The sequence below is a fragment of the Oncorhynchus gorbuscha genome, linkage group LG05, assembly GCF_021184085.1.
Source record: "Oncorhynchus gorbuscha isolate QuinsamMale2020 ecotype Even-year linkage group LG05, OgorEven_v1.0, whole genome shotgun sequence".
Lineage (NCBI taxonomy): Eukaryota > Metazoa > Chordata > Actinopteri > Salmoniformes > Salmonidae > Oncorhynchus > Oncorhynchus gorbuscha.
The window spans coordinates 55,120,157-55,134,758 of NC_060177.1; the positions used below are offsets into that span (position 1 = coordinate 55,120,157).

Below are 14,602 nucleotides of genomic sequence, written 5' to 3' on the forward strand. Positions count from 1 at the left end.
TTGGGTTGAGACAGCGGGCACAATGGTAGCTGATTACCCATATTGGGGGTAAGGTAACTGTGCCTTTGGATGATCCAGAATATACTATACTAACCTTGCGAATGAGCTCAAGAAATGCATGAACCACGCTTGTGTCTTCTGTTGGGACGGAAGACAAAATGTTTCTACACCAAAGAAACCAACCGGACCACCAATCATTTAAACGTTTGTGTGAGACAAAATGGAGCATAAAGGCCCTGCGCTTTCTTAAGATCTCAAATAACTCAAATGAATACTTCATGATAACCGTCTATGAATTGAACATGAGCATTTGCAATGTTAATGGATTGTATTATGCGCCAGTTCTGGAATGAATACATGTTAATGACATTATAGGATTGATTTCTCATGGCTCCTTTGAATTGGTTGAGTTGGGGATGATACTAAAATAAGTCGGAGAAGCAATGCACAATAGGTTTGTGTTGGACGACTGTTTGGGATAGAGATCAACAGCTTCAAATGAAGGTTTTATTAAAGCCATGCAAGCTACAGTAATTAGATGTTGGTAGCTATATTACCCAGATCTCACAGAGGAGGAATGACAGGATGATTAACAGATCAAAAAAAAACAGTGTCCAATCAGTGCACCAGAGTTAAGATATTGGGACACTCAGTATGTGGATCTGAGGACAGGGACACTCAATGAGTATGTGAAGCTTGGATTACTACAGAGATACTTGTTCAGGCCAAGGATATTTGGTAAAGTTAACTGCGGTGCATGTCCAACGCGTCAATTTGTGGGAATTGTGTCCTTGTTTCCTTAATAGGTTTGCTTGATGGGAGCTGTCTCTCATTACCAAGTCACTGAAAACAGTCAGCATTTCAAGTTGATCATTGTATCCTGTTTTGAATATGAATGTACAAAGGGACATATATTGAATGATATTCCCCCTATGATGTAACCCTGCAGTTAAAATCAGAATGGGCAGAGGGGTTAATTATTCCTATAATCTGCTCACAGACAACTTCTAAAACTGCTGGCCAACCAAGAACATTCCCTGAATTTATGGTCTTTCAGTGTTTAGTGCAGATCTTCCCAAACTGAGTCCTGGGGACCCCAAGGAGTGCACATTTAGTTTTTTGCCCTAACAGCTCACAGCTGATTCAACTGAACCAAGCTTGATGATTAATTGATCATTTAGATCAGCTGTGTAGTGCTAAGCCAAAAACCAAGATGTGCACCCTTGGGGTTCCGAGGACAGAGTTGGGGAAACCCTAGTTTAGTGCTTTAATAACTCTCCACAATGTCAGGTCCTTGTAAAACCGGATAATGTAATAACACAGGATATTATGTATGAACTCATCAGGTCCTGTCAATGCCAAATACATGTTATGTTGCTTGGTGTGCAGAATAGTTAGTACAAATTAATAAGAAATTAGATAGTATACATTAATCTATCACCAATTCAAAAAGTTACATTTTTACAGTCACAATTCACATAACACTGTTTGAATAAAGGTCCATTAGAACTGTAATGTACAGCCTGGTAATAAGGAATCCACTTTTACCGGTCATGATACCTCTGGTGTTAAAGTCACTTCAGCAGTATTTTACTTTCAGTGTGCCTCTGAAATCAGAGTGACGTTTGTATATTCAGGGAGGTCTGTGTCTGTCTATAAAGTGCTTGCCATTTCCACATCTGTGACAGCAGTCATACTCAGTGTCTCTGGGAGTTTGGGACCCTCTGAACACTGGGTGCTGGTTGCCACTGGTTACCTGGTAGGGGCCCAGGGATTCTGTGGCCCCTCGGGGCCGGGGGGCTGGTGGCAGAAGGGGGAATTTGATGGTCACTCTTTCCTTGATGTGCTCTGTGTTCCCCACCCTTCTTGTCTCTATCTTCTTAGAAAGGGACAAGGGGAGAGGAGAGGTATGATCACATAACTTGGTGCGAATCAAATTTTCAGATACTAAACAAAAACAAAACAGCTAACTAAATGTCCTGTCACAGTATTCTTCTCACCCGCATAAGATTGCTGAGAGGCGTTGTTGTTTCTCTGTTGCCGCGGTGCTTCTGAACGAGCTTTTTGAGCCTCCTCTAAATCCATGGCAGCTTTCAGTGCTGCCATTTTAGTCTTCTTCTTGTTCTCTTCATTTTGCTGGAAGTAAAGAAGCAGCTACTATACAGGAACGGCCCCAAACTTTCTGATCGAGATTACAGGGATCACAGATTGTTTAGTTTAAGCAGTGTGGATGTGGATCCATAACTGACTCTAATTCCCCACCTGAAAAAATATATGACTGGCCTCTCTGTCTCCTGCTGATATGTGTGATATTTTAAATATTGTAGCTTAAAATATCCTCTCATATCCTAAATAACTGACACTTCCCTGTAACATTTTGAAATATTTATTGAAATCGCAGCAAAATGGGCTGTCCATCAGAGGATGTAACCTCATCTGCATGCAGGTAGGCTGTGGGACCCTTGTTATTGACAAGTGAGTGTGTAGATTTGATCAGTTTAGAGAAATGATATACTCTGGCAATTGCTGCTCTCTGGTGGACAGACTATGTCAGTGCAAGTACCACACAAATATAATAGATACTGTATCAGCGTCAGAACCTTATTGATGGTACGACTTACGGTTTGAAGTTTCTTCTTTAACTCCAGGTTGGCTTGCTTGTAGCTTTTGGATGTAGACTGCAAGTAATAAATGGCCAAACTGTGGTGGGGGGGGGGGGGGGGCACACGACAAATACCAAATATTTGATTTTACATTGTTATCTTGTATATAGTCTGGGGACTGCCCTGTGGATCATTAGCCCTGACTACTCACACCATCAGCAGTAGGAAAGGCAGCACCAGGCCAGGGTTGGAGGCGTAGCTGAACACCTTCCCAAACCAGGCAGGGAAATCAGATTCCAGCGTCTCCTGGATCACATCAAACATGCGGCTCTTCCCACTGCAGTGGAGCAATCAGAGATGAGAAACTGTCATCACACAACAAACAACTGGAGTGTGTGTGTGTTTACATGCATGTCTTGTCACATACAGAATGCAAGTGTTTTTCTGTTACCTGAAGGGGCCACAGTCGAAGGAGGGGGGGATAGTGACTATGGTGTAGATGGCGGGCAGCGTTGAGAGGAAAAGGATGACCAGTAGCATAGCCATGTAGAAGTTGTTGGAGCCTGAGGCCTTGAACACCCTCTCCTGAGGAACATTACAGCACATGACGGCCCAGCACTGCAGGTACATTGACACATGCAGTCTCAGCACGTTCAGAGCAGGCAGGCAGGGGGCATAGAACGCACCCATCCTAGCAGAGAGAGAAAGGAGGGAGTTCATCCTTAAAGGGGGGGGGGGGTTCTGCTAAACATATGGAGTTGTTTTAAGATGGTCATACCAAGGATCATTTTAGCTATTTGATTGTGAACTTTAGGATCCTTTAAGTATCCACCAAAAAAAGATTTGATGAAACACTGAATTTGGCCTTACTGCTATTAGCCCATAGAAACACATTGTATTACAGATTCAGAAATGGAAAAACAGATAATAACATTTCTATCAAAAGGAAGTTTGTTTTAAAGATACAAGACGTGTATTATAATCATTATTAAGATCATGATCCAAAGTATTCATTTTTAACCATGTAAAATAGATTCCATACCAGATGCCATTCCACTTCCATACTTCCATTAATTTGTTCAACTGGTACCGGACTAACTAGACGAGTTATTCGTTTTGTAGGCCAAACCGTTCGGACGCTGCAGACGTTTCTGTGAGAAGATCGATTATCGGGATGTCTCATTGTCTGACAAACATCGCTGTAGCTCGGCCACCTTCCACCGCAGATGCGGCAGGTCGGCATTGGCGGATGCGGTAGATTGAGATGCGGGCAAAACTAGATATCTCTAGCTTAAACAGACATATTTTTATGGGGATTTTTGTATTATGCTTATTAGATATATGCGGGGCACATCGACTCTAGGGGGTTTAAACAAGCATATGATAGCGATGGACTGTCACGTAAAGCAGGTGTGTTGGAATGTGATATCGCACACTGCTTACTTGCAAGTTTCATTTATTTATTAAAATGCCAACATTTTGGACCACTGCTCTGACCAGCACCGGCCAAAAAGTTCATTCCCCTGAAATATCTAGTCTATCATGGGCTACTGTTACAAGTTAGAGCACACACATTATAACTAATAGAATGGACAGTCCCCTTTAAACAAACACAAAATGTATAGCTTACATTAAACCTTCATAAGCAGCTTCACAAATCATCTATACACTTGCTTCTCAACCCCAACAGGGGGAGGGCAGACTTTGAGTATGTGACCGCAGAGCGCAGAAGCTAGAAGGCATAAGCGTATGACGCTTTGCCGTCACAAGGCAAAACTGCTGCCAAATGTCCTATAATGCCTTCAAATGCATGACCAGGTTGCCTAAATGTAAGGCACATTTGCAGCCCCTAAGTTGTTGCTGAGAAGCTCTTGCCTTGTTTTTAAATGGATAAATATCTGTCTATTTTTGTACATCCGCCCCTGTATCTGATCATTTAATTCTACATACCAGTGGGACACCTATAATACCAGTGGGACACCTATAATACCAGTGGGACACCTAGCCTTACTTTACTATCAGAAGGCCTCTCATACGTGGTGGTACCACAATGAGATTACAGCAGCTACTGCCTACCATATCATGCCTTGGTTGAAGATCAGGCCCAGGACATTCCCACTGACATCGAACTCTGAGTAGGAGGGCTTACACAAAGGAAAACAAGAATAGTCCATGTCGGTGCAATTCATCAAATCAATGACCAAATCAGTAACACTTGAAGGGGCTATACATAAAGGCATTATAAAATGGGTGGTTCGAGCCCTGAATGCTGATTGGCTGAAAGCCGTGGAAAATCAGACTGTATACCACGATGTATGACAAAACATCATACGTAGAATGTATGCACACATGACTGTAAGTCGCTTTGGATAAAAGCGTCTGCTAAATGGCATATATATATATATATATATATTTATTTTTACGGTTCTAATTAAGTTTATAATAGCAATAAGGCACCTCATGGGTTTGTGGTATATGGCCAATATACCACAGCTAAGGGCTGTATCCAGGCACTCTGCGTTGTGTCGTGCTTAAGAACAGCCCTTAGCCGTGGTATATTGGCCATATACCACACCCCCCTCTGGCCTTATTGCTTAATTATAACACATCTCTGAAACCAGTCATGGCACCTTTATGTGTTTTGCAGTATCATTCATAACAACCTTCATCCCACATTTATTCAACATCATTCAACAGACCAGACTTGAAGTAAAGTCTTACCCCAAAAGCAATATCAATGCAATGACAAAACGGACTTGAAGTGTGGCTGAAACAGATTTCAAGCCTAAATACAGAGTAGATCAAAGTAGTCAATCCAGAGACTCACAAATCCAGCCTCCAAGTCCCAACACCAGCAGTAGTTGAGGAAACGCACCAGCACAGCACGCAAGAAGTCCCCAATCAGGAGCGTGATGTAGGTTGTCATAGTATCCGACACAATGAGTCGGACAAATTCCTACATATATACCAAAGTGTATTAAATGGCAAATAATACACACGTCATCCCAGTACATTTACGCTGTAAAAACTAAACTAAACATACACACAAGAATCATGACTACATGCCCCCCCCCCTTCCAATTCACCCAAACAATAAGCTATTTATCATTACCAGACCTGGATTCAAATAGTATTTAACCATTCATTACCTGTCCCACCATGGTTTCCCAGCAGGGTCCTCGTGGGATGTCGGCAGGGTGGACGGTGGTGGGAGGAGCTGTGCTATTCGCTCCCAGGGTCCCATTATACAGACTGGCCTCCCATATAGTCATATTAAGCTTCAGCACCTCCTCCTCCTCCCGCTTAAATCAACAAAAAACAAAACATTTAGTGCTCAATTTAAAGACAGGTGTCGTATCAGCCTGTTTCCCCATCTACAGTAATAGTGGGTCGATGCTTGCATATGGAAACCTCAGGTTTAAACCTGATGTTTAACCCAGCTGCCGGTTTAAGACTAGTAACTCATTTGTTTCCTTTGTGGGGGAAAAAAACAACGGAACATGAGAGGGTTACACTTGTTCTCATAAAAGTGAAAACTAGATGATGATTAAACGGTGTAAAATAATCACCTGAATATAACCATAGAATACGTTTTGGGGTCATTCGTATTCCTATTGTTAAAAACCCTTTACAAAGTGTTCAAGGAACCCTAGAGGGTTGTTGGTAGAACCATTAGAAGATAAAAGGATGTTAGGTAGAACCCTTCATGGGGGTACGTGGTATAACTAGCCACAGGCTTCCAGATTTACTTTGAGGTTGATCTCATCCATGAGTGCGATGATGAAGGTGTAGAGGTTCCCCAGGAATAGGGCGAAGATGCGTCCCAGCTGCCACTGTAGAGCAATGCGGGGGTGATAGTTCTCTAGTGCACTGATCACATCAAACAGCATGGGACAGAACATCCCCAGGAGGGACATCACCATGTTCACCTGACAGACGATAACACGCATACAATACAGTATACTGTTATTCACACCTATGAATAAATGAATATAAACTCAATCACACAGACACGCAGGAGCATACAGATCGCACAAATAAACATAATTAATCAAGGTACTGATTGCAAACACATGTAAATCAGAAAAGGCTGGTGGGAGGAGCTATATGAGGACAGGAGCTATATGAGGACAGGAGCTATATGAGGACTGGAGCTATATGAGGACAGGAGCTATATGAGGACAGGAGCTATATGAGGACTGGAGCTCTATGAGGACTGGGGCTATATGAGGACTGGAGCTCTATGAGGACTGGGGCTATATGAGGACTGGAGCTATATGAGGACGGGCTCATTGTAATGGCTGGAATGGAATTAATGAAACGGAACAAAACAGGTGGTTTCCATATCTTTGATGTGCATGATACTGTTCCATTTATACCATTCCAGCCTTTAAAATGAGCCCATCCTCCTATACACCCTCCCACCAGCCTCCTCTAAGTCAAACACACACACACACACTTGTACCTCATTCCTCTCCCACCAGCTATGGCTCTCCAGTCCCTCTAAGGCAAACTTCTGGGAGCGACGCACCACAAAGTAGATGAGATATCCACTTCCTGCTAGACAGCACAGCACCAGGAAGTTGGCCAGAACCCGCAGAAAACGAGTCAAGTGGATGTTGTCATCCTTCCTGCTCTCCTGTTCCTCCAGAATGGCCTCCTAGGAAGTTGGCATCACAAGGGCAGAGAACACACACACATATACACAGACACACATGCACAAACACACACAGACACACACACACAGAGACAACCAATCAAACATTACCATACATAAACTAATGTAAAACAGGGTGGAGATGCCTTTATTAAAGTATACAGAGTTGTCATGTGAAATGTGTATGCTTTCCTATTGGTCCGTTTGAATGAATTGCTTGTGTGCTCTGATTTGATGCAGGAGTGGCTCTGGAAAATGTACATCTACCTGTTCCTACAAGATGGTACTGCCTTTCCTGAAAAGGATAGAACTTCTGTTGTCTCCGAGTCCCACACCAGGTAGCTGCAAACTGACATTCATTCACAGTTGACAAATCTTCTGTCCAGTCTCTGTGTTGTGTGCGTGTTCATTGTAAAAGGGTCTATCAGAGTACCAAACGTGTACACGTACGCAGCTGTGTTCTAGAACATTGGATGGCTCCTACCTTCGATTTATCAGCGCAGCTCAAGAGATGTCTGTCAACACATTCAAATTAATAGAGGATGCGTCCTGGGAGACTCAGATGTGGGACTCTTACTAGATGTGTTGGGTGAAGTTTGCTGTACTTAGACTTGTTATCCTGATATGTGCTGCACCTGAGCTACACTACTTGAGAATTGCACATTGCAGGTTACACAGAAATGATTATATCTGCCTTTTGATTGCCAATTTAAGCCCGTCAGCCTGTACAGCTTAGAAAACTATTTTAACCTCAGTTGTTTGTAATAAACAACATTTTTGATAATCCTGTGTTGTGTGAATTCCATACCGGTACCCAGTTTAGAGGGGTATCCTATGAAGCAAGCTAGATCTACTCAGGGAAGGGCCAGACTACCACATTTGGGGTGTGTTTATTAATGTACATTTGTCCCACGCCTACCACCATTTGTATTTTATTAAGTCATTCAAAAGTTACATTGCGTGAAGTTTAAAGTGCATTATTTCATTACTCAATGTGTCATGTGATATTTTAGCATGACTATTTTTAACACACACAAAAAAAACATTTAATAAAATATTTAATCAGTCGTCTTCCTCAAATGAAGGGGATGATGACACAATCTTCGCGAGAGGGACTGAGAGAGGGAATCTGATTTCATTGGTCCTCTACTCGGCAGCTCCTTCTTTTCATTCAGGGTAAGTGGAGTCAGCTGTGATTTATCCTGCTGTGAGCAGTTAGTTCTGAGGGATTCGTTGCCATAGAAATGTACATGGCTAAAAGGTGAGCCACTCTTGTATGACTGGTTATCCCGAGTTGAACTCAAAAGTTGACCAAAGTTACCTCGCTAACTCCTCAACCCTGTTTCGTATGATACCCCCCTAGGTCTCTATTGACCCTATCATAGTCCCTGTGGTTCTTACACTAACATGTGTTTACCTTAAAGCTGGTGGTGATGGAGGCAAACTTGTTGTCAGCTGTCTCAGGGTTGCCGATGAGGTAATCCCAGCTGGTGAACATCTTCCAGCTGAAATTGAAGCTGTTGTTGTCACCGCCCCCGTCCTCATTAGCATTCCGGGCCATACTTTAACACGTTTCATAATAAATAGAAGAAGTGTCAAACAATAACATCATCAGAAATCATCAGATTTGAGCGGGACTCTATCTGATTCTCACTGGAAATGTGATCAATGTTTAAAAAAAAAATTGGTCACAATTGGCAGAAAGTGCACACACCAGGGTCATTTTGATTAGGCACCAAATGGAATACAACAGACTGAAACAGAGAAGGACCTGGACTTGTCCAATACGAAACGAAACGCTCATTTTAATTTCCTGTTTTTGCACAACCTTGTCAAAGTCCCCTGGTGTGTGGGGGAGGGGGGGGGGACCAGTAAACATACAGGTACTCACGTCCTTATCACCACCATATAGCTATAGGCCACAGTTCCCACGCCAACCAGGAAGTAGGAGAGGGGCATGCGGAACTTGAGCCAGCCAATGGCGCGCTGGCTGTTGTAGTAGCCATAAAAGAGGACAGAATACTGAGCGTAGCCCTGGGACACACACATGATTCAGATTTCATTCAGTATTAACAACTTCTTGACAACTTTAAAAACACCACGCACGCTGTGCGGCGCACACGCACATTGGTAACATTACACACTGGTCACATTACACAAATAAACAATTAGTAATGACCCCAAAGTCCCATAGCACAGCAAAGTCCATGGCGTTGGCTTCGTCAGCTCTAGGGACAGTCTTTCTGGGCATGCTACCATACGGCCTGCCCATCAGAGCCTAGACAGAGATAAAGAGTTAAAGCATCTGTAGGTCCTTGAGATGCTACTAGAGCCTGCCCACTAAGACATCATTTCAACGTTTAGTTTTGATTTACATTTGGTTGAGTTGTCAACTAACATGAATACAACCTGAAATCAACAACAAAAATGTCACCATGTCATTGGGTTTAGGTGAAAAGTTGGGAGAAAATCACATGAAATGTCCTTGCGTTGATTACTTTTTGCAAATCCAATCAGTTTTCTGCATTGATTCAATGTCATCTCATTGAATTGTTTTATTGAAATGATGTGGAAACAACGTTGATTCAACCAGTTTGTGCTCAGTGAGTGGGGCCTCCTTTATAAATAAATACAAATTCTTCATTTTCATATAAAATTACTGTATATGAGGAAATGTGAATTATACCATGTCTACACCGAAGTCACAAAATTCAGGCCTTAAATTCTGGCCACAATTCTGATTTGAAGATCAAATGGCCCCCTACCTCTGGCACCATGACCAGACCAAACGTCAGCCCAAAGAGGATCATGTTGATGCCATACATCCACCTCAGGAATATGAAGTAGGAGGCAACCGAGGAGCCAAAATGGCCTGTAGGAGGCACAAAGCACAGTCATATATGGTACTGTGTTTCATCACACTGAGGAGAATTACATAAATCAGTCGACTTCCAAGGACTCCAAGGGGGTAGGCAAGAGGGCCCCCAGGGGTCCTCAAAAATGTGATACACAAATTAGAGAAACAGCAAAGTCCATGGCAAAGTCCATGGTAAGGAACAGAGGTAGCTAGCTGTGTGCTAACCCAGGTTGAAAAATAAAAGACAACCAGGAAGCACCAACAAAACCGTGCAGGGATACAAAAGGAAGAGGTAAGAGACATACTTACTCTCAATCTCTTTGATTTTCATCTCCCATGGAACGCAAGCAGTTTTGAAGTTTTCAAAGTCCCTCTGAAACTTCATCCATTTCTAACAGCAAAACCAGCAGTGTCATGGAATAGAGATCCCACATGGGCTTGCTGACTATACGTGTGTTGTAAAGGATCATAGATAACTGGTAGCAGAAACATGACACGATAAAGAACACATAAAAACACTGGTCCAAGTATCGACGAATCAATGCCTTTGTCACCTATAACAGATGACTGTCCTCACCTTCAACATCATGCCTTTATATGCATACAGTTTTCTGCTCTTTCCTTTCCCAAGAGCTCCCTCATATTTCTCCACAAACTCATGGGACTCCCTGTGAAAATATGAGGCAGGATTAGTTACTGGTACCGATACTGGTAAAAATAAATATAATCATATTGCACCATACTCCATGCTATGGCTACTCGGTGCTCCTCCAACGTGCTAAACAAGCTTCCTGGTTCCATTACATACCAACAGCTACATTTATACCCTTTTCACACTACTGAGCCGAGCCAAACAAAGCCGGGCTGTAATGTGCTGGCCTGGCTATGCATCGACTGTAATTGCAGGGACCATGCTGGAAAGGACAATGTGACAGGGAAATATCGGAGACCACAAAATATGTTTTCGGAATCGAGACATATTGTAGAGATGGATGGACTTGCCACAAAGCCCGTTTTAGCATGGACAGTGCCATGGAAGGCTTTCATCATTCTACATTAGTCAACTGGGTGAGACTTTCCATGGGTTAAGGAAGGATCACTCAATTCCATCCAGGTCAGCGGGAGAGATCAGCCAATGAACTCCTGGGCAACCATCCCAGCATTGCAGGTGGCAGTAAATTACTAAACCAGGCTTTATGCCTGTTCAGACTATGGCCTTTTCTCAATTGCATGCTCCTCGCATCCTCTCTCCTCACCTCTTTCTCAAAGTCCATTGGATGAGAAAGACAGATGTCCCTTTCAGTTTGTTTATTAACCGCCACTTAATCCACAGAAGTAGAAGAAATGGACAACATTAAAAAGGCGATAGCACTCAATGGCACTGCCCACCGAGGTGTCTAATGGCAAAGATAGGTGTACCCTCTCTCCATTTTCATGGGTCAACTCGACACAATAGTGTGAAAGGGGTAATAGTTTAGGGGCTGGGGAAATGCATTTGCTTTAGAGTTGGGGTTATCTCAGCACCGTAGAGTTAGCAGTTTCTTCCTCATGGGCCAAGGCTTTCCTCTTAGGGTCGAGATAAGTTTCTTCCTCTCATCCACTTCCTCCTTCAGCTTCTCCAACTCCTCGGGAGACAAGACCTCTGTTTTCTCCTCTCCCACTTTCTCTTCCTCATCCTCCTCTTCCTCTGATGACTCATGCTCCGCACTGAGACAGCAAGAAAAGTTGTTTTGTTTTTGTTTGTAAGGTTGGTGAAGGTAGAGGGCAACATTTTTGTCATACAAAAGATAATTATAGAGATTCTTATCTGCAATCCGCAATTTAATGTGAAACTTCTTTAAACAACGTGCATCATGATGAGCCGATTATTTAACCATGAAGAGTTTAGTACCCTGCACAAGGAATGTCATGATTCACATGTGATGATGGGTTGTGAGCTGTATATAAACGTTCAACGGAGAACTCCAGAGTGGCTCAATGGTCTAAGGCACTGCATCTCAGTGCTAGAGGAGTCACTACAGACCGTTTCGATTCCAGGCTGTATCGCAACCAGCCGTGATTGGGAGTCCCATAGGGCTGTGCACAATTGGCCCAGCATCGTCCGGGTTACTGTTTGGCCGGGGTAGGCCATCATTGTAAATAAGAATTTGTTCTTAACTGAATTGCCTGGTTAAATTTTAAAAACTTCACTGCCTTTTGCTCATACAAAATGTTAACCACAATGTTTTGAAATGTAAAATGCAATGCAAGATTGTACACACAGGACCTTACCTTGTCTCAACCCTTTTTTTATTTTGTTTCTTCTCAACTGTCTCTCCTCTTCCATTGTCCTCCTTTTTCCTGCCTTTTTCTGAGCGTCCATTTTTCCTCTTCTCCTCGGTATCCCCATCCTCCTCTCCTACAACCTCTATCTCTTTTTGCTCCAGTTTTCTGGTGTTTTCATTGCTGAAATTCTTTTGAGTTTTAGCAACCGTGTCATTCTTCACTTCTTCCTGCCTCTCATCCTCTCCCCCTTTCCCTTTCCCCTCCTTATCCCTTTTTTTTCGTCCTCTCCTCTCCTCTCTTCCTGGTCTGTCCTCCAATTCCTTTCCTTCTTTTCTTGCACTGGAAGCTCTTCTTGCTACATTTCTTCTTCTCTTTCTGTCCCTCTCTTTCTTTCTCTCCTTCTCTTTTGCCCTCTCCTGCCTCCCATCAGAGTCAATAACTGTGTCCTCTTCATCTGCAGTAAAAAACAGAAAACAGAGACATGGCAGTCGTCATACTAATATTTTAACCAAACAATAATATTAGAATGAAACAACACAAAACAGGAAACAAATGAAGGGGTATCTCCTGCCTCCTAAAGTTTCTTTGAAAACACATTCACTGCTAGAATAAGGTGAAAGGAGCGGGGGTGACGTGAGAGAACTTGGGAAGGTTGAACACCAGACGGGCTGCGGCGTTCTGGATGAGTTGAGGCAGGGAGCCCAGAGGGGAGTTGTCTACCGTGATGGCGAGATCATGGAACGGGCAGTCCTTCCCGGAGGAAGAGCAGCTCCGTCTTGCCGAGGTTCAGCTTGAGGTGGTGATCCGTCATCCACACTGATATTTCTGCCAGACATGCAGAGATGCGATTCGCCACCTGGTCATCAGAAGGGGAAAGGAGAAGATTAATTGTGTGTCGTCTGCATAGCAATGATAAGAGAGACCATGTGAGGTTATGACAGAGCCAAGTGACTTGGTGTATAGCGAGAATAAGAGAGGGCCAAGAACAGAGCCCTGGGGGACACCAGTGGTGAGAGCGTGGTGAGGAGACAGATTCTCGCCACGCCACCTGGTAGGAGCGACCTGTCAGGTAGGATAAGATGGTTCACAGTATCGAAGGCAGCCGGAGAAGGATGCCATGTGAGACTAGTCTTGAAGCCTGACTGATTTGGATCTCATTCAGATGACAGAGGAGATAGACATGCCAGTAGGTGACAGATAACCAACCCCAAAAATGACCCCTAGCCCTGTGAGATCTGAGTGGAATTTAGATGTTCATTTTATATTAGCTCCACCTTGCCCTCTGATAGGCTTTTACCTGTCAATTCCTCTCAGATCTACACAATTTCATAGAGTTAGGCTCTTCACTTCTGAAATGGAAGATTGTTTTGTGATTTGTTGAGGGACAGGCACAGGCAGCATTTCAGTTTAGTAGGTATTCACACTCAATCAAAACATAAAAAGGAAAAAAACGGCTCATTTTTTTGTTCAGCTTTTTTAGCACTTTGCACTGTCACCTTTTGTATTATTTCGGGCAGGGAATTCAATTTAAGTATATTTTCACATCTCGGCCTCCTTGTTTTTTTTTCTTTCATTTTGATGGTTTGAGTGCACGTACCTACAGAACTCCACAGATATTTTTTCCCTCACACACCAGCCCCCATTCAGTCCTAGCCTGAGCACAGACCTTCATACTGGCTTTCCAGAGGTAGCATTTCAGCCACGTTTCATACACAAGATACTGTATATTATCAACCGTGACTCCTGTCCATGTTGGTCACTTTACTCTATTCCTTAACATACCATCCACTCTGCTCTCTTCCATCCTTTTTGCCCTCCCTCCCTCCGATGCAGGCTGTTGCCAGAGAGCACTATTAATCCGGTGGTAATTGGGGAGGCAGGCCGTGAGAGGGGGGACTGAGGAGTGCACAGGGTCGTGTGACAAGGATTTAGACCGTAAGAGTGGGGAGCAGAGAAGAAGAGTGTTTCCTGACTTGGACACAATGCCACATGTCAACACCTCCAGCAGGTCCTCTCTAGTATTCTCCAGCCAACCCAGCCCCTGATAAAATACTGTGAGAGCTTGTATACTTGACATAGAAATAGAATGACTAGAAGTTTGTGTAAACCAGAGGGATTGACATGTCTTGCAAAATCAGGTGACCTTCACTGGGGCAGAAGAGGAGAGACTGGTTGGAATTCAACCGTAAAGCATTTCCATTAAGGCCAACAAATCTCTGT

At 43.3% G+C, this 14,602-nt stretch overlaps 1 protein-coding gene across 1 annotated transcript; it reads right to left on the minus strand.

The window, feature by feature from the left end:
* Positions 1-479: 479 nt before the first annotated feature.
* Positions 480-14,186, minus strand: tmc1 (transmembrane channel-like 1). The gene is made up of 19 exons (XM_046348300.1): positions 14,165-14,186; positions 12,389-12,836; positions 11,642-11,824; positions 10,695-10,785; positions 10,427-10,508; positions 10,026-10,132; positions 9,440-9,538; positions 9,152-9,294; positions 8,678-8,822; positions 7,069-7,263; positions 6,353-6,532; positions 5,753-5,905; positions 5,431-5,559; positions 4,680-4,747; positions 3,055-3,294; positions 2,815-2,940; positions 2,622-2,700; positions 2,001-2,136; positions 480-1,879 (listed from the first exon to the last, which is right to left on the minus strand). Exons 1-19 carry the CDS (start codon positions 14,184-14,186, stop codon positions 1,698-1,700), a joined length of 2,808 nt encoding a protein of 935 aa, XP_046204256.1. The 3' UTR covers positions 480-1,697.
* Between the last annotated feature and the right edge of the window lie 416 nt (positions 14,187-14,602).